At 42.3% G+C, this 17,355-nt stretch overlaps 1 protein-coding gene across 2 annotated transcripts in view; it reads left to right on the top strand.

Moving 5' to 3' along the window:
* The first annotated feature begins 7,767 nt into the window (after positions 1–7,767).
* BCAT1 (branched chain amino acid transaminase 1) overlaps positions 7,768–17,355 on the top strand; it is a 61,806-nt gene continuing 52,218 nt past the window's right edge. Inside the window, exon 1 of one of the 2 annotated variants that reach the window (XM_051784983.1) lies at positions 7,768–8,003. In XM_051784983.1, the coding sequence (XP_051640943.1) occupies positions 7,995–8,003 (9 nt within the window). In that variant the 5' untranslated portion in view covers positions 7,768–7,994. Of the gene's footprint in view, positions 8,004–8,042; positions 8,080–17,355 lie in introns of those variants that run through there. The other variant, XM_051784984.1, reaches the window with a different exon arrangement.

Below are 17,355 nucleotides of genomic sequence, written 5' to 3'. Positions count from 1 at the left end.
CTTGTTGCCTGTCTGGTTCTTTTGATTATCAGTCAGGGTGGAGAGTAGAGTCCATGTCCCTAAACCAAACTTGTGTCTCCCAGCAGTCTCTTCAGAGGTCACAGTCACTGCCAGCCCTTGGAGTCCTGTCTCTGTGTGGCTGCCACATCCTGGCTTGCTTTGGCTGTTCAAATTGCCATTACCAGCTGTGACATCACTAGTGTGTCACTACCAGACTGATTTACCCAGCAGAATTTGTCCTTTGTAGCCCATTTGTTCTAAGCTTTACCCCTCTGGTATTGATCTTGGCACGTTAAAGCATCTTTTAGAAGATTTGGATCACATGCTTAGCCCAGCAAAGAGATTCTGCAGCTGCTGTAATCCCTTGCCAAGCCTAATTTCACCACAATTATATGCTAAAGCATCCTCCTCAAACATATAAAAATTTGCAGAAAAATTACAGGACTGACGTGGAGTAATTTGGTGCAGAATTCATTATCTCAGATTAAGTGTTATGACTGATAATTTGGGATATGGACCAATATCTCTTTATAGAAATGCACTTAGTGTTGGTTACAAGTCATTAATGGTAGTTTAATTAATAGTTTACCCCCAGAGGCAGCCCATGCCCAGAGGTGTGCTTGCCAAAATCCATCTGTGCTCCTGTGTGCTTTGCAGCAGGTACCATTTTCCACTGAGCACCGCTTTTCTGGGGAACGTGGTGGATCTCCTATAAAAATACATAAATTCGGGGTATCTTATAGAAGCACTGAGTTCCTGGCTGGTGATGGTCCTGCGGTCAGGGGTCTCCCCGCTGCCACCAGGAGGAGCCACGAGGAAGCGAAATTCCCGAGGTGAGGGTGGTGGGAGTGGCCGTGGGACGTGGGGGGATCACCAGATCCCTGCGAGCACCAGCACGGTGCCAGCAAAGCCTGGGCAAGGGGTCATGGGGTGATGTCTCCTGTGCTCAAGGGCAAAACATACCTTTTATCGACTTCTTTTGAATCAGCTGCACCACAAGCCAACAGCTCCGAGTCCTGTTGCAGGTAAGTGGGACCTGGGAAACAGCTTGAAAATTCGTGGCTGGTTTGTGGCTTCTGGAGCCTTTCTAAGCTTGACTTCATTTAGACCAGGGAACCTCAACGTGGCTTTAAAGTACAAAGAGGATGTTGAGCTTTTTATAGAGAGCTGTCGGTGCCGGAATGCTGCGTGTCAGCCCCGCTCTGGGCTGGCAGGATTTGAAGCAATCGGGTTGTACTTTGGAGATGGGAAAGCAGGCTTTCCACTTGGCACAGCTCAGCTGCCTCGCTGCCTCCTTTTTCTCCAGGCACTCCAAAGCTCCTCCAGTAACATCAGGGAAATCAAGATTTCACATCGATTTCTGCAATTTAATTCTACTGCTTTGAAATAAAAGGCGTTTTTGGCCCCAAATGTTTTACACCACCAAAACAAACAAACAAACAAGCAAAAATACACAAAAAACCCACCAAACCCCCAGTCTTCAAATACTTAGTTTTCATACTGAAACCAAGCAGTTCTGCAGTGAGTCTTCCATGTGCCCTGGCTGAGTGGCTTTTATCATTAACTCTCTAACTTTGTGCATCCAGAGAAGGGCAAGAGAGCTGGGGAAAGGTCTGGAGCACAAGTCTTATGAGGAGCAGCTGAGGGAGCTGGGGAGAGCTCAGCCTGGAGAAAAGGAGCTCAGGGGTGACCTTAACACTCTCTACAACTGCCCGATAGGAGGTTGTGGTGAGTTGGGGCTCAGCCTCTTTTCCCAGATAACAAGTGACAGGACAAGAGGAAATGGTATCAAATTGTGTCAGAGGAGGTTTAGATTGGCTATTATTCTTCACTGAAAGGGTTGTCAAGCTCTGGAACAGGCTGCCTAAGGAAGTGGTGGAGCCACCATCCCTGGAGGTATTTAAAAGACAGGCGAATGTGGCACTCAGGGAGGTTGTGGTGGACTTGGCAATGCTGGGTAATGGTTGGACTCAGTGATCTTAAAGGCCTTTTCCCACCTAAACAGTTCTGTTATTCTATGAACTTGTGTGGAGAATTAGCCTCAACTTGCTTCTTTCCCCCCTTAAAATAAAACCCAGAACAGCACAAAACATCAGATGTTTCTCCTCTCTCACTTTTCTGCCACTTTTCGAGCAGGCCTGAGTGGGGTACAAAGAAGTGACTTAGCGATTATGGAGTCTTGGGAGTGACCTTGAGTGGGGAAAATGGGCTGGCAAGGAATCCTGGTGCTTCCCTTCAAATGTGAAGGAGTAGATTGATTTTGATGAGAGCTCAGGATTCATTCACATGGTCCTGGTGCTAAAGCCTCAAACGGAGCCAGCTGGGGTGGGCTCCACTGCTGCTGCTCATGGCATCTCCCCGTGCCCCCTTTCCCACCTCTGGTACACTTCAAGTGCCCTTTGAAGGCATTTAGAGGGAGTTTAAATGCCTTTTGAAGGCTTTGCTCTGTAGTGTGACTGACACTTCACCTTCTGTGACACGAAGGAAGCCGGGCCCAGCTGAGGTGAGGAAGGTGTGGCCACACAGAACCTTCTGGAAGAGCCCCATGGGGAGGCAGATGAGAGGAGAGGTGAGGTGAGTAGCTGGAAGACAGAAGCCTGGAAGAAATGCTGGAAACAAACTCTGTTCTCAGTCAATTCCCAGAGCACAATGTTTTTCTTGCCTCTTGGGGTAGAAATAAGTGACACATTCACAAAATGCTTATTTAGGAAGAGTGCATGAAGTGCTGTTTCCCTGAGAGGGTGGGAATGAAAGGGCAGGAGACAGTTGTGTTTATTTGGTTCCAATTACCCTCACACATGCACAGCTTTTCCTTTCAGCCTTTTTTTTTTAGCATTTTCCTGGTTGTCAGATGTTGTGAGGCTGCCTCCCCTTTTATCTCTTCTCAACTCTCCTTTTTCAATGTTTCTTTCTGCGGGTGTAATTGTGCAGCCTGCACAGCTTTGTGAGGGCGCCAGCTGAGGTGCTTCCTGCCCTTTAGCATCTACAACAATCACTTCGACTCCAGGGCTTTTTATCTGTGGCTTTTACACCCAGATCCCTCTCCTAATCCATTTTACGGCAGAGCCCACACACAGTGGAATTGACATGCCCAAGGAGATGAAAAAACAGCAAGAGGATGGGAATGAGCACCAGGAGAAAGTGCATCTCCAAAAAGATCTTGTTTCTCTGGAAATAGCATCCAGTGGAACTTTGCATCTCCCTTGAGCCTTTCCACAAGGTGATCTGTGCCTGTGACTACGAGACAGCCAATAGTGCCTTCATCTTTCTACAAAAGAATTTTAGCTTTCCTCTCCTCTCCCAAAAGAGGACTAATAATTGCAACCATTGCTTGCTTATTATTTCACCTTCTCTCACCATTCTGTTGCAGCCCCAAACAGAAGAATTTAAAGGACCTGTCCTTCCCCGAAGTAAAAACAAGTTTAAAAATCATCTTCCCCTAATACTTTGTATGTATATACACATATAATACTTACACAATATTTTTTTTCTGCTAGGAAATTTTTACAGCACCAAGCTGATTCTCATCCAAAGGTTTTTGTTTCCCTCACTTTAAAAACTTTCCACAACTATGTTCCCAGTTCTGCAAGGCAGCTATATGGAAATCATATCCTGCAATTACCTTCTTAATTGTTCTTGTGAGTTTTAGTTTTGTGGCTGAAATCAGACACAGGCTTTCCCTGAAGAATACTGTAGATGAAAGTTCATGTTTCCTTATTTTAAATTTTGTGCCAATGCACTTACATGCAGTTGTAGAAAGTATGCAAGACTGTGTTTTAGTACAAAAGCTAAGTAGAAGCAAAGTATTTCAAAAAGATCAAAACATAACATTCTGATTTTTTTGAAAAGATACAATTTCTTTTAATACCTTTGGAACACATTTCAAGAGGACTTACATTACAAAGAGCTTTGAAAGTTTTAAAAGATCACGATCAAAGTGAAACACAGATTTCGTTCAGAATTATACTTTTTGTTTGAATCAAAATTGGTTTCCCCACACTTTACTATGGGAAGTTTTCACTCCATTTCAGAAGGAAAAAAAAATTCTCAGAATGCCAGCTTTCTCTTAAATGGAATACCTGGTTCCTACCCACCTTCACGCAAGTTCTTTATGCAGACCAGGGTTGTGAGAGAAAACCCTGGAAAATGTATCAAGAAGGGCTTCTGTCCTTGTAGAATTATGGAGTTTCCTCTTTCAGAATTCCTCATTTGGCCTTATTTTGTAGAACCTTTTCATTTTCACAAGAGCAGTTCCTCATATTTCTGTGACTTAAAGGTGAGTTTACTCAGCTCTGGTTTGGATAATGTGCATGACACAAACTCTTCCCCTTGTGAATCCCTAGAACTTGTAGAAATACTTTGGACTTGGAGCATATAAATTACCTAATTCTCTCATATTTGTGAAAAATTTATTCATTAAAACTTCTAAAGTTTAACAATGCTGTAAAGCGTTCACAGAATTCTTGGTGTTAATGGAAAATGAAATGGTGTTGAAATGAACAATGGCTTGTTCTATGAAAATGAAATATTCAAACTGGAGAAAAGGTAAATTCTTTCTGATGGATCAGTACAACTGAGGGAAGGAGTAGAGGTAAAGATGCAATGCCCCTTGCCTTATAACTTCTGGTGTGTTACATAAAGAAGTGTAATAGACCAAGGTAATACAAACCAACACTGCAAAAATATGTCTGTATGGCACATTTACTAATGGCAACATCAGGTTTTTATATGTTGCAGCAAGATGCAAGTTTTAAGGTAAGTTCTGTAGCTTCTCTGAGTTTTGTATCCCTTTTCTGATTTTTAATTTGCAAGTTCAGGGGCAATTTGGCTCTGAATAAAATAAAAAGATTAATAAAAAATCTCTTTTTATTATATATCCTAGGTAACTTGGTGGTTTGGCTTTGCAAAGATCCTCTGTAGGTCAGGTAATGTTTCTTCTTTCCCTTTCCTTTCCTTCTTCTATTTCTTAGTTTTGCCCAGGCCACGGATTCTGCTCTGTAACTCAGGAGTTTAAGGCAGTAATTTAAGGATAACTTGAAATGCATGTTGCAGAGAACTTAAAAAGAACAAAAGCTGACAGCACAATACTGTTCAGACTGGCAAGCTGAGCTCTGGAAACAGTAAAACTGCACTCAAACAACTTTTCTTCCAGAGGGATTCAGGATACTGAAGTGAGTCTGGAGAAAATGTGCAACCTGTAATAATTAATGCAAAAAGATAAGTGGATAAATATCACGTTGAGGGGTAGACTCAGCATGACTTTTCTGAAAGGAAATCCTGACCTGCCTATCTAGAAACTTCTTTGAAGGATTCAATGAGCGTGCAGGCAGGAGAAGTCCAATGGATACAATCTGCTTGGATTTCCAAAGGACTTGACAAAGTCTCTTACCAAAGGCTCGTAGAAAATAAGCCCCCCCAAGAAAGGTGCTTTTATGGTTGCTCTCATTAATGGGTTTAAGGATAAGAAACAGAAGAGAGAGTTGAGAAAATGGAAAATGGAGAGAAATAGAGAAAGGACAAATTTGCCTATGAGATTAAACCCTTCAAGAAAAGGGTGTTAAGCAATTCAGCCAAAATAGAGCTATTTGCAGAAGGACCTTGTGGAATTGAGTACACAGTTGTCAAAATAGCATAAAAAAGTGCCAGTAAGTATAAAATTATGCACATTGCAAAACAAAACAAAACAAAAGCTAAATTTATATAAACAGGGGTTATGAATGACCTGTTACCCAGAAACACTGGAATTAAATAGTTTGTAAATATATCTGTTCAGTTTAGTAATCAGGAACAGTCAAATTAGGAAACAGAACTGTAAGCATTGTGAAAAGAAATGGGGGGAAGGGTGGAAAGCAAATTAAACAAATATGGTGACCTGCATTTTGAGAGTTTTGTGTACTTTTATATCCCCATCTTAAATCAAGGATGATAAAGGTTATTGAACTGTTTTATAGTAAACCAAAAAGATTAAGACTCTTCATTAAGACTCAGCCATCAGATGGCTGACAGAGGATTCAGCAGCAGTCTGCAGAATCACAAATGGCATAGAGGGGATGAACTGATCTTTGTGTTTACAGTCTCACAGTATCAGAAAAAATGGAGAATGATGTGAAACTTTCAAGTGGCAAATTCAAAATAAAGCAAAAATTTTGCATTCTTCCACACAACAGAGCTAAATTGTGGAACTCAGGAGCACAAGATCTTAGAGATACCAAATTTTACATGGCTTCAAGGAACAAATTAATAGAACAAAAATCCATGAGGAACTGTTCAGCCTAGAGAATTCATCTTTCAGGAAGCTGCTGTGGTACAAATCCCTTGAGGCTAAAAGAGCATATCAGGAAAGTGCCTCTACCTGCTTATTCTCTTCTTGAAACTCTTCTCTAGGCATTGTTATTGTCTACTGCCAGAGACAGGGTATTGAATTAAATGGACCCTTGGCCTGACCCAGCATGGTTTTTCCTACATTATGATTGAAATCTGAAGATAACTCCTTGTGAACAGATTTAATTGCTCTCATGAGCACTGAGTAGCAGTGCCCTGATTATTAATTGTATCCACCTGATGTGTCTTTGCTGCCTTCTCTGCCTCCTGTTTTTTTGCTCCCTCTTTTTTCTCTCTTAAATAGCCACTAAAACACCACTGTTCATGTGAACTTGTGTTTTGGGTGGCATCGTTTACCTGTGTTTCTTTGAAATCCAAAACGCTTGTAAATTCATTTCTTACCTGGCTGAAGAGTGGCAGGAACAAAAACCTGCTTATACTTATGTAACCAATCTCTGGCACTATACAAGAGAGAATAATTCATGTACATCCTGCAAAGCAGAACTTGGCACTGCTGACAGAGTAGCAGTGAGATAAAACAGCTTTCTACAACTGCTCTCAAGCAGATCAGAAGGAGAAAACCTTTACAAGAACAGTAGTAAAGGAAGAAAAGACTCAAAGGTAAAATCAGTTACAATGAAAGCAGTAAGCACTTTGTGAACATTACACCGCGGCTACACTGGGGTTTTCTCTTAAAAATTAATGATTTTATTGTATTATTACTGTACACTTTCACTGGCAGCAGCATGGGTAGAACTAACAGAGTAGACCGGCCTCTGATGTTTATTCTTTTGTCTTCAGGTGCTGGTCACCTGCCTGGCAGGTATCTACACACAGAAATCAGCTCCATGTTGGCCAGCTGGGGTGTGAAGAGCTGTGAAGGTGCTGCCCAGCACGGACCGGGCACTGATCAGCAGGAGAGGACCCAGAACCCCTCTGGGAAACATCAGCTGTCCCCAAACAAAACGGGTCGGGCGGGCCCCTCCTGTGTTGGGTGGCGGCGCTGGAGGACTCGGCACAAGCCGTGGAAATAGCGGTGGACGGGGAAGGCAGCGGGAGAGCCCAAGGCTTGCGGACGGTGGGAGGGGTAGCTGCGAGGTGTTGGTGTGTGTGCGCCAGACAGAGGAAATGACTCAGGGACAGCAAACGATGAGTTTGGTAACGATTGTTACGGGAGAGAGGGCTGAGAGCGTGTTGCCCTCAGTACAATTCCCAGCAAAAGCACTTAATTACTGTGTCCGCTCGGCAGGAGCAGCGCGCGGCGCGGGGCCATTTTAGGGACGGGATGACCCCGCGGAGAGGTGCGGGCGAGGGGTCGGCTCCCCACGGTGCTTCCCGAGGTGGGATGTGGGCTGTGGGCCGTGGGCTGTGCCCGTGCCCGCGGGAGGAGCGGGGCGGGGCGGCCCCCAGCCCCTCGCCCAGCTCCGGCAGCGCCCGCCCTCGCCCGCTGATGCAATCGGAGCCCGGCGGCGGCAGGACACCCAGCCGCGGCAGCAGCTCCATCCCCGGCAGCAGGAGCCCCATCCCCGGCAGCAGCAGCAGCAGCAGCAGCGAGTGGACCGCCCTGCTCCGAGCCCGCCCAGCGCCGCCGCTGCATCCGCGCCCGGGGATCTGAGATCCGCCGGCTCCATCCCGCCGAAATCCCGGCAGGAACATCCCCCCCGCCCGCCAGCATGATCAAGGTAAGCGGAGCGGGTTTCCTGCCGAGCTCCCCTCGTCCATCCGTCCGGTGATGCGGAGCTTTTCCTTGGCAAATCGGTAGTTGATCGGTTTGTATTTTACAGATTTGAATGCTCCGGTTTGTTATTTGTGCTTTGCGGAGGGGGTTTCTGTCCCCAAAAGATGTATTGTTTGAGGTTCGGAGGCAGGATGTGTGTGATTGTACCTCTTTCCGTGCAGACAGCATGTGTGGAAAAGAGGTAATTGTGTGGAAGAGAAATAATGAGTCGGGATGGAGAAGGGGGGAAGGGAAGGTGTATAATTTCCTCTGGGGGGGATTTCTTTCTGTTTATTTCTAACAGGGGACTCTCAACTACTAAAAAGAAAACAATAAAACAGCAAAACAAACCTGCAAAGGGTATGGTCTCCTGGCAGACATCAAGGCTTTCTATGCCTGTGGGTTTATTAAAGGACTTATGCCTGCCGTTGTACTAAAATAGACTATGGGTAAAACCCAGTAACATGTGCTTAGAGGTTTTGAGTAATTTCACAACTAACTTTAAATAATGGAAGAGGAGTTGTCGGTAGCAAACACTGGTGTGGCAGATGAGCATTTGTGGGGACTATCCTTTTATAAATGTCATGTTTATTATGTTCTTCTGCTTAGTGAGGCTGATCTGGGGATTAAAAAGAAGTCTTCCTTGTCAAGGCAAAGGGCACGGAGATAGCACGGGTGCTTTTCAATTAGAGTGAGGAAACATCACAGCCAAGATACACCCTGTGGAACAGCTGCACTAAAAATAATTCTTGGGTTTTGAAAGAGGTCTGTGCTGGGCTGACTGTCAACTACACAGCTGCAGCCTGATGCCAAAGTTAACAGTTGAGGGAAAAACAAGACTGAGTTATTTGCTTTCCTTGGGTAACTGCAGCAGATGGAATATGGGCACAACAGGTATGAGACTGGCAGGTGTCTCCCCAGCTCCTCTCTGCCAGTGATGGCAAGTGTTACACCTCATCCTAGGGCTCACCAGCACTGCTCTCCCTTGGGTGGCTCTGGCACTGGTGGAGGTGGCACTGATGGCGACAGGGCTGGGACAGGCGAGCCCCTGGAGAAGCCTTGGGAGGCTCTTGTAGCCCCATTTGCCCTCTCTGCAACTGGAGAGTGGCAGAAAACTGGTCTGAGACGTCCCCAGGCAGCTCCCACAGCCACAATACTCAGAATGAAGCATGTCAAGGAGTGAGGCAGACTGTGGTGTTCTAGATCACTTCTGATGTACCTGTTGTGTGTCTGGGAAAGAAAGCATGATCCCAGTCTCCAAGGTGTTGTCCAGCACCTGGCAGGAATGCTCTGGCATGGCCTTACAAAAAAACCAAGTAGGTGGCAAGCCATAGACCTACCAGACCTTTGAGCTGTCTACTCAAAGCAGCACTGACATCTCATTGGAAACTTCTCACCTGCACAAACCTAGCTTTTTATTTTTACTGTAGAAAACACAGAGGGAAGCAACAGCTACAGCAGTGAAAGTACACTCTTGCCACTTGGAAGTGATGTGGCCTTGGGCAAGTCAGCTCTGTCTGAGCCCTTTCCCCTTTATTTGCCTCCTCTGTTCAGACTGTCAGCTCTGCAGGGCTGTGGCTGTCACTGTGTGTTTGTAGAGCAGAGGTGCAGAAAACTATGATTTGATTATTGTATTTATGCAAAACCTGAGACATTTATAAAAGTATCAGTAGACAACATTATTACACCTCTTTATCCCTTCATCTCTCCCTTCATCATTTCCTGCATTTAGTCACAACCCTCCATTTTTCCTTGGAACTGTTTCCAGCCCAACCACAACCTTCTCTTTCTGTTCTGTTTAAAGAAATGTTATGTATAAGGAATGAATTATGCCTCTGGTTTCTGCAGTCCTGCCTTGTCCACCTAATGCACTGATTGTTACTGACAGGCCTAGCACTCCTAGCATTGTGTAATCCAGTGGATATGCTGATTTTTCCCAAGGAAATTGAGCATTGAAATGTGCTGCAAAATCATAGGTAAAAAAGAAGGTTGCAAAGTCATTAGGTAGCTGGCATCTTGCTAAATAGTCCACAGGCTATATCCCTGGTAGAATTTGATAGGTGAAAATAATTCAAATGGATTTTATTAGTCATTAATTTATCCCTGGGAAGGTAGTGTTAAGAAAGGAGATAAATCAGTTCATTAATTGTGTAAACACTCAGGTGCTCTGAATTTATTCGCCCATTTTAAAACAAATTATCTGATGTGGGCATGCTAAAGAACCAGAACAGACATTGTTTTCATTGCTTCCTTTTGCTATGCTATTTTCTTAAATGAATAATCATAGCTGAATGTACAAGGAATTGAAGGTTACAAGTAGGTTTTGGGGCAGGACCCTCAGGGTTAGAATGAAGGAAGGTGTAAATTCTCTCTGTAAAATTTGCACAATCAGCCTTCTGAGGCCACACATGAGGACTGGCACATTCAGCCAGTGACATGTTATGTACTTCATGGTGCTAGATAAGCTCATCAGAGGCTTCTATGACTTCAAGGCACTCAGTGCTGATTGTGGCTTTTGATAATAAATTGTGGCCATCCAGCTGCCACTATAGCTGTAATGGAGAGATTAAATGCCCAACCTTCATCTTAAATTTCTGGCTTTAGGTGGTAGTCGAGCATAAATCAAAGTATTATGTGATCCTAATTTGTTATTCATAGTCACTTACATGCTTGCAGCTTGAATCCTCTGATTCTTACATAGGATGAAGTGAATGGGGGGCCCCATTAACCTTTTAAACAGCTTCATTGCTTTATGACTTCATACATTAAAGGGGCAGGTGATACCACATCATGAAATAGAGCACCTGTTGCAGAAGGGCAATTTAGCAAGTATAACCATATGCTGTAGCAGAGGAAAATCCAGTGCCATGCTTATGGGAAGACCTGACGTTGCCCTTCAGCACGTATATCAAATGGTATGAAAGTTAAATGGGAATAGTTGAAACTGTCTTTGAAATGATCAAGAAGTTTTACCCATCTGGTTTTTTGTGCATTTTGGCCCATTGTTTTTGCAAGCTAATGTCATCATACCATTCCAACAGAGTTACTCATTTACTTCCCTGTACAGCGTGTTCCAGGTTTTATTTTAGATTATACCTGAAGCATTAATGAAGGACAACATATGACTTCTCAGTAGGTACACAGCTACTGCTAATTCAGTTTGCCTATTAGAGCATTTCCCACACAATATTTGATTAAAACACTCCTAGTAAGCACAGAAAATTAATTGTTTTCCCCGGTGTACAAACAGGGTTTAATTCCGCGAGGTTCTGATTGTATTAATTTCCACTGGGATTTGGAGAGATCAGTACCACACAAGTCATGTCCTCTTGTTTAATTTCATTTAGACTGTTGTCTCGATAGTTATCACTTCTGTAATAAATGTTTGAATTTGCATTACCTTTTCTGAGAATGAGCTTTTTTAAAAACATTGACACTGGGAGTCTGAGGGAACTGGGTGTGTTCAGTCTGGAAAAGAGGCTGTGGGGTGATGTAATAGCAGCCTTCCAAAATCTAGAGGAAAATTACAGAGATGGGGCCAGGCTCAGCAGTGATGTATATTAGGAGGACAAGAGAAAATGGCATAAATTAAAATTAAAAAGGCTCAGACTGGATATAAGGAAAAAATTCTCCCCACAAGGACAGTCAGACAGTGGTTGCCAGGAGAGAATGTGCAGTCTCCTTCCCCGGGAATTTCAAGACCCAACTGGATAAAGCCTTGAGAAACCTGGTCTGAGCTGAGAGCTGACCTTGCCTTGAGCAGGAGGTTGAACTAAAGACCTCCTGAGGTCCCTTCCAGCCTGAATTTTCCTGTGATCCTGGGAAAAAAGCTTAGAAACTGAATTTTTTTTTTTTTTTTAAATCATGTTTTAGTTTTTGTCACAGTGATGTGGATCAGTACATGTTTGTTCTGAGCCCTGACTGCTTGGCTTTTAACAACACAAAGAACTCTTTGCAAGGATGGTCTTTAAAGCCACCACTGTAGGCAGATTTCTTTGCAGAAGGTACTTTCTTTAATGTGTCAGTATAGTAGCAGTATTTTCCTCTCTGTTGTCTCAAGGAAGTCCAGGTGCTTTACAGAAGAGATTGAACTTTTTTTCTCATATTCAGAATACATCCTGACTTTACTCAACTTTTTTTCTCCTGATGTATTTTAAGAATAATTCTTTAAACATGAATAACTGTACCTGTAGTTGCTGCCCATGGAAAAGGAATAGGTATATCAGCACTCCTAGAGAAGTTACTAATATCAAGGGAAAGTTAAGGGGGTATCTCAGAGATTTAAACATTATTATAAAAACACCAACCTTAAGAAAAGTGCTGTCTTAAAAAAAAAAAAACGCTTCTTTTTTTTTTTGATTGAATTTACAAAGTCTTCTTTTTACTTCTTTTCAATGCAACTGACTGCAAGTAAAATTCAGTTCATGGTTAGAATTCTTACAGCTTCTGTGAAGGTTCTCTCTGGCAGTTTTCACTCCTGTAATACTTGATGTTAAATGTTCTGAATTGTGGAATTTTTCCTTGGATACATGGAAAATGAAACAGTCGAAAAACTGAAAAAAAAGAGACGTTTTTGATTTTATGTAATGTGGGCATGACTGCATCTCAAATGTAATATGTAATTTTACCATATAAAGTTGCATATCCTACTGTTACAAAATTATGAATTCCCAAGGCTTTGTCTGACTGCATATCATCATTCAAGTCGTTAAAAATCACATAAAGTCCACCTAAAATCAGCAGCAATAGTATAATTTCTTCCTTATATCTTATAATTTCTAGTTAATGTAGAGAGTCACTCACCCTCCAATAAAATAATAGAAATTTTTAACCAAAGCAGTATGGGAAAGAAAACTTCATAGCAGATTTTAAGACTTGTGATATTCTCAACATATTTAGCAGGCTAGCTGTGAAGCAAGTTTCTTACCAGATGTATGATACAGGTTTTATTTCCCTGGTTCTAAACTTTGAGGAAACAGGTGGAGAGGTTAAGTTTTTGCTCCTGGATGAATAGAAGCAGAAGTAATTATTTTTTAATAGGATCTATAGTTAGTTCGTTATAAACTTTATTTATGGATTTGTAATTCAGGAGTACCATAATTATTTTTTTTAATAGAACATCAAGATTTATTAATATCATCAAATTATCAAGATCACAGTCAGTGCTAGTGTTGAGAGTCAAAACTGTGAGTCTTGATTTGTGCCCTGTACTGTGGCAATGCCTACTTACAATCTGACAACACTCTTCCTAACTGCTAGAAAGTATTGCCTGAAGTATAGAAGTTAAAAGCTAGAAAAAATAAATAGTTGTGTCTTAGTATAGAGTATAACGTGAGCCAAGTTTATTCCTTTCACAGCATGAAGTAGAAGTTGTAGCATAGGATCTTATATAGTGACTACACAGGCATCATTTCTGGCACACCTGTACAGCTGGATGTGTACATGCATGCAGAAAAAAGTCATATTGTATTCATTTGCTCATATATTTGAGGCATTGATCCATCATAAGTATATCATCTGAGGGGTTTTTTAATATTTTTAATATTATCTTTTGCCTGTCAACACTTTTTCAGAGATAATTTTTGGCATTTACAGTTTTATTCTCTTCTTGATACCTGGAGATAGAAGTTCAGTAACATCAACATTTTTTCTCGTTCTTCATTGATCTGAAAATCTAGCATTTATCATTGTTTCCTTTCAGATTTTCTTTTAAGGTGCTGTGCTGCAGCCAGCAATGTTTTTATTGTGTCAATTGGGAAAAATATTTATTAGAACATACGTGTAAAATGCTCTGTCCTGCTGCTTCCAGGTGAACTGGATTTCAACAGTGGACAAATCAGATGCAATTCTGAACTGTTTTAGGGTGCTTCCAATTAGCTAGCTGGATACATTCAGATATGACAGAGATGTTCTGGTTGGGAGCGTTGATGTTCATGTGGATTGAAGCTGGACAAAACCCCTGGTTCATGGGGCTGTTACAAGTCATTTAGCAATTTAGATTTGTGGAGCTGAGTTGGGCTGTTTGATCATTGGCACAGATGTGGAATTGTAGGAAAACAAGCCTACATTACTTGCCGTAGACCTGTTTATCATCTTCATTACAGTGCCATTTCTTAGCATGTCAAAGTCACCATTTTTCTAACAGAGACTGCATCATTTGTGGTGCTCTTTTACCAGGCTGTAATTTGGGCAAAGGGCCTCTCTCTCTTTGCTTTGTGTTCTTAATGCTGACACCTTTACAAGTATCTGTTACTGCACTTTTCCAAGGCCACTTTTAATGTGCTGGGTGATATTTTACTCTCAAATTCCCTGGGTGGCATCCAGTTTGTTCTGGGCACTGTCAACAATTGATAGGGGACTTCAGATGAAGGGCTTGCTCACAGGGTTTTTAAAAAAGACACAGAGTAAGTGTAATGCAGCTCCAAAATTTTGGAGTCTTATAATCCGTGTTTTCCCCCTGCCTTAGAATTGTTACACAGTTGAATATATACTAAGTAGGTGGAGTATCTGATTTTATCACTATTTTGAAATATTTTACCTCTTTTGAGAAGGTATCATCAAGAAAAGCAGCTTCTTACTGGTGTTATCTTGGTGTTTGTCCTCATTCACGGGAGTAATGTGTGACACTGTACAGTGATGCTGTAGTTGTGCCCTGCTTTTCCTGGGTTGTTAGTAAACTTCCATGGGATTATTTACGTTTGCTTGGTGAGGTGGATTACACTTCTTACCTTTTGTTGCACCCACTGACTGCAACCCAAAGACTGTAAAGCAAGGAAGTTCCTAGAATATTCTGAGCTGCACATCTGTCATGCAAATATGCTCCATCTCTGCTGTTATTTGAACAAGAACATTATTAGACATGCTGTCCTCAGACAGGTCCCAAGGATTTTCTTTTGGGTTAGCTGTGTTCCTAGTGCCCCTTATATCAAGGGGAAAGCTTCAATTTCCTTTCTACTTTGTTGAATTGTGTCTATTTAAAACAAGGCAGTGTTTGAACACACACCAAAAGATGTGTCACAAGAGTATAACCCAGGCTTTGGTAAAAGCCAGGGAGAGATCTCCCATTGCTTCAAATCTACATGCCAGACTTAAAACCTGTTGAAGTCAATATAGGTGAGTCTTCTGCAGCTTGCATAGGTTAGCTTGCATAGGTGAACAGCCCAAACCACATCAGTCATTTAGATTCTTTCCTTTTCCCTAATAAGAACTGTAATGGATTGGATGGGTATGTCTCTCTAAGGAAAAGGAGCTACAGATTTAGTTCCTGGGGAGCTGTGCACGCCCCATTCTGGCACCTGTAGCCTCCCAGTGAATTCCCTGAAGCAGCTCCTAGCCAGTGTGAGGTGTGGGATGGGACAATCTACGCCTGAATTTCCTGTCTGTAGAAGGGACAGATGTTTCTACCTTCCTTTACTTAGGTTTTGTGACTGTAGAGCCAGGCTTCCAGGTATTACGGTGAGAAAATTCATTTAAAACTTATAAACAATAAAGGCCTTGGTTCTTTATCTGGAACAAACAGTTCCAGCCCACTATCAGAATCCAAGAGAACGCAGTATTTGCAACACCTCTAGACAAAGCTTGCTATCTTTCTCATGTGATTTGTTTGGGTTTTTTTCTATCCTGCTTTGCATTATTTGTTTAAAGAGACCTCCTAGATCTCTGTGAGCCTTGAAAGCTCAAGATTGGGTCCTTCTTCATCACTGTGGCCACATGTCCAGGCAGAACACACATATAGGTGTACACAGTTTTACCTGCAAGCAAAACCCAGGGGCTTTGCTCAGCCATTTGAGAAGACCAGCATAGCAAAAAAGCATGTTTATAAGGAGTGCTCCTCTGACTAGTGAAGCAGAGTGTACTTGCAGACCTGAACCCATTCAGATCCCAGGTTAGATAGCTGCTGCCATGCTCTATCAGCTTCATCTGTTGGATTCTTCGCAGGTAAACCACCTGCTTGGGAAGCAGGGAACAGGGAATAACTGCATTGACAGCCAGCACACTACAGAAAGTCGTGCTTCTTGTGCCTTTGCAGCAGTGGCACTTGATACTTGGTGATGAATTAAACGGGCCACGTGAAGTTATCAGGGCAAGATGTGATACCAAGCCAGCCTGTGTCGGCCCTTTGCAGACCAGCCACCACATGTGCAACTGCAGAGTGTTTTATTATACTCCATGTTATTCGAGAGCCAGCTGTGTAAGTTACTGTTTTATTACCTCTAGTAGGACTGTGCACAGGACTCGTGGTGAAAAAAAGTAACTCTTTCCTCCTCCGAAACCAGTCTTTTTCTTTTTCCTCCACAGAGCTTTTGTTTTCAGTGTGTGATTCATCTTTGCTCAGCAAAGGTCTTATGTAAACCTTTATTCCAGTGCAAAATGGACTTAAATGGGACACGGTCTAAGCACTCTGAGAATAGCTACAAATGACCCCTTATACAGGCCAGTGATTCAGGCCTGACCCCGTATTTCTCCTGGTTCCGCTGTAGTTATGAGGGAGCTTGCAAACAGGACTGTGTCCTTAAAAACAGGATTTTGTTTGCTAGCTCTTTTCTTTAAGCATGTCAGTTCTCATTTTGGAATCCATCACTGTCTCTGCTGTGGTTTGGTTGTGTGTGTGTGTTTTTTTCCCCCCCCCCAGGAGCCTATAATGATTTATTTGCAAACTGCAGAAGCTTTGGTCTCCTGCACTAAATTGTCTTGCTTCCAGTTCTAAACCCTCAGACAATGACTTTATTTGTTTCTGCTCTCTGTGCCTTCATGTTATTTACATTATCATTTGGGAAGTGCATCAAGCCAATTGCCTTGGTCATCAGCTGCAGGATCTGTGTGGTTTCCACCACGAGGCAATTTCACAAACAAATTGTAAGCTATATTTTATGCATCTTTAAATCAGATATGTTGTTTATCTCAACAGCTGTTTCAGAATAAGAAATATAACCTGTGCAACTGAATCTTTGAGGAGAATAAGCAGATTAATTTTTATTATGCTTAGGCTCATCTTTGCTGGTATAGCAGTGCAGTTAAGAATGCATCCTGGTTAGTTTTACTATAAAATCTTAAAATGCTGATTTAGTACCTGGCATTATACAATACATGGGCTAAGAGAACTGTTAGGGAAATTATAATGAAGAGAAACTTCCTTGTGGTAAACAGCAAAGCCCATTTAGAGTGGTACAGAAAACTATGTGACAGTATTTATACCCTTTGTTTTTGGCAGTTTGATGTAAAAGATCACATATCAAAGAGAACTGAGCCTAAACACAGTAAAACCATGGTGACTTTTCAGAATTTTCACTTATTTTTTTTTGTGCAATCTCCATATC

Source organism: Manacus candei, unplaced genomic scaffold, assembly GCF_025592945.1.
Source record: "Manacus candei isolate 608988 ecotype Guabito, Panama unplaced genomic scaffold, ASM2559294v1 h1tg000018l, whole genome shotgun sequence".
NCBI lineage: Eukaryota > Metazoa > Chordata > Aves > Passeriformes > Pipridae > Manacus > Manacus candei.
Note: the sequence above shows the minus strand (reverse complement) of the source record. Positions and strands in the feature narration are given on the sequence as shown.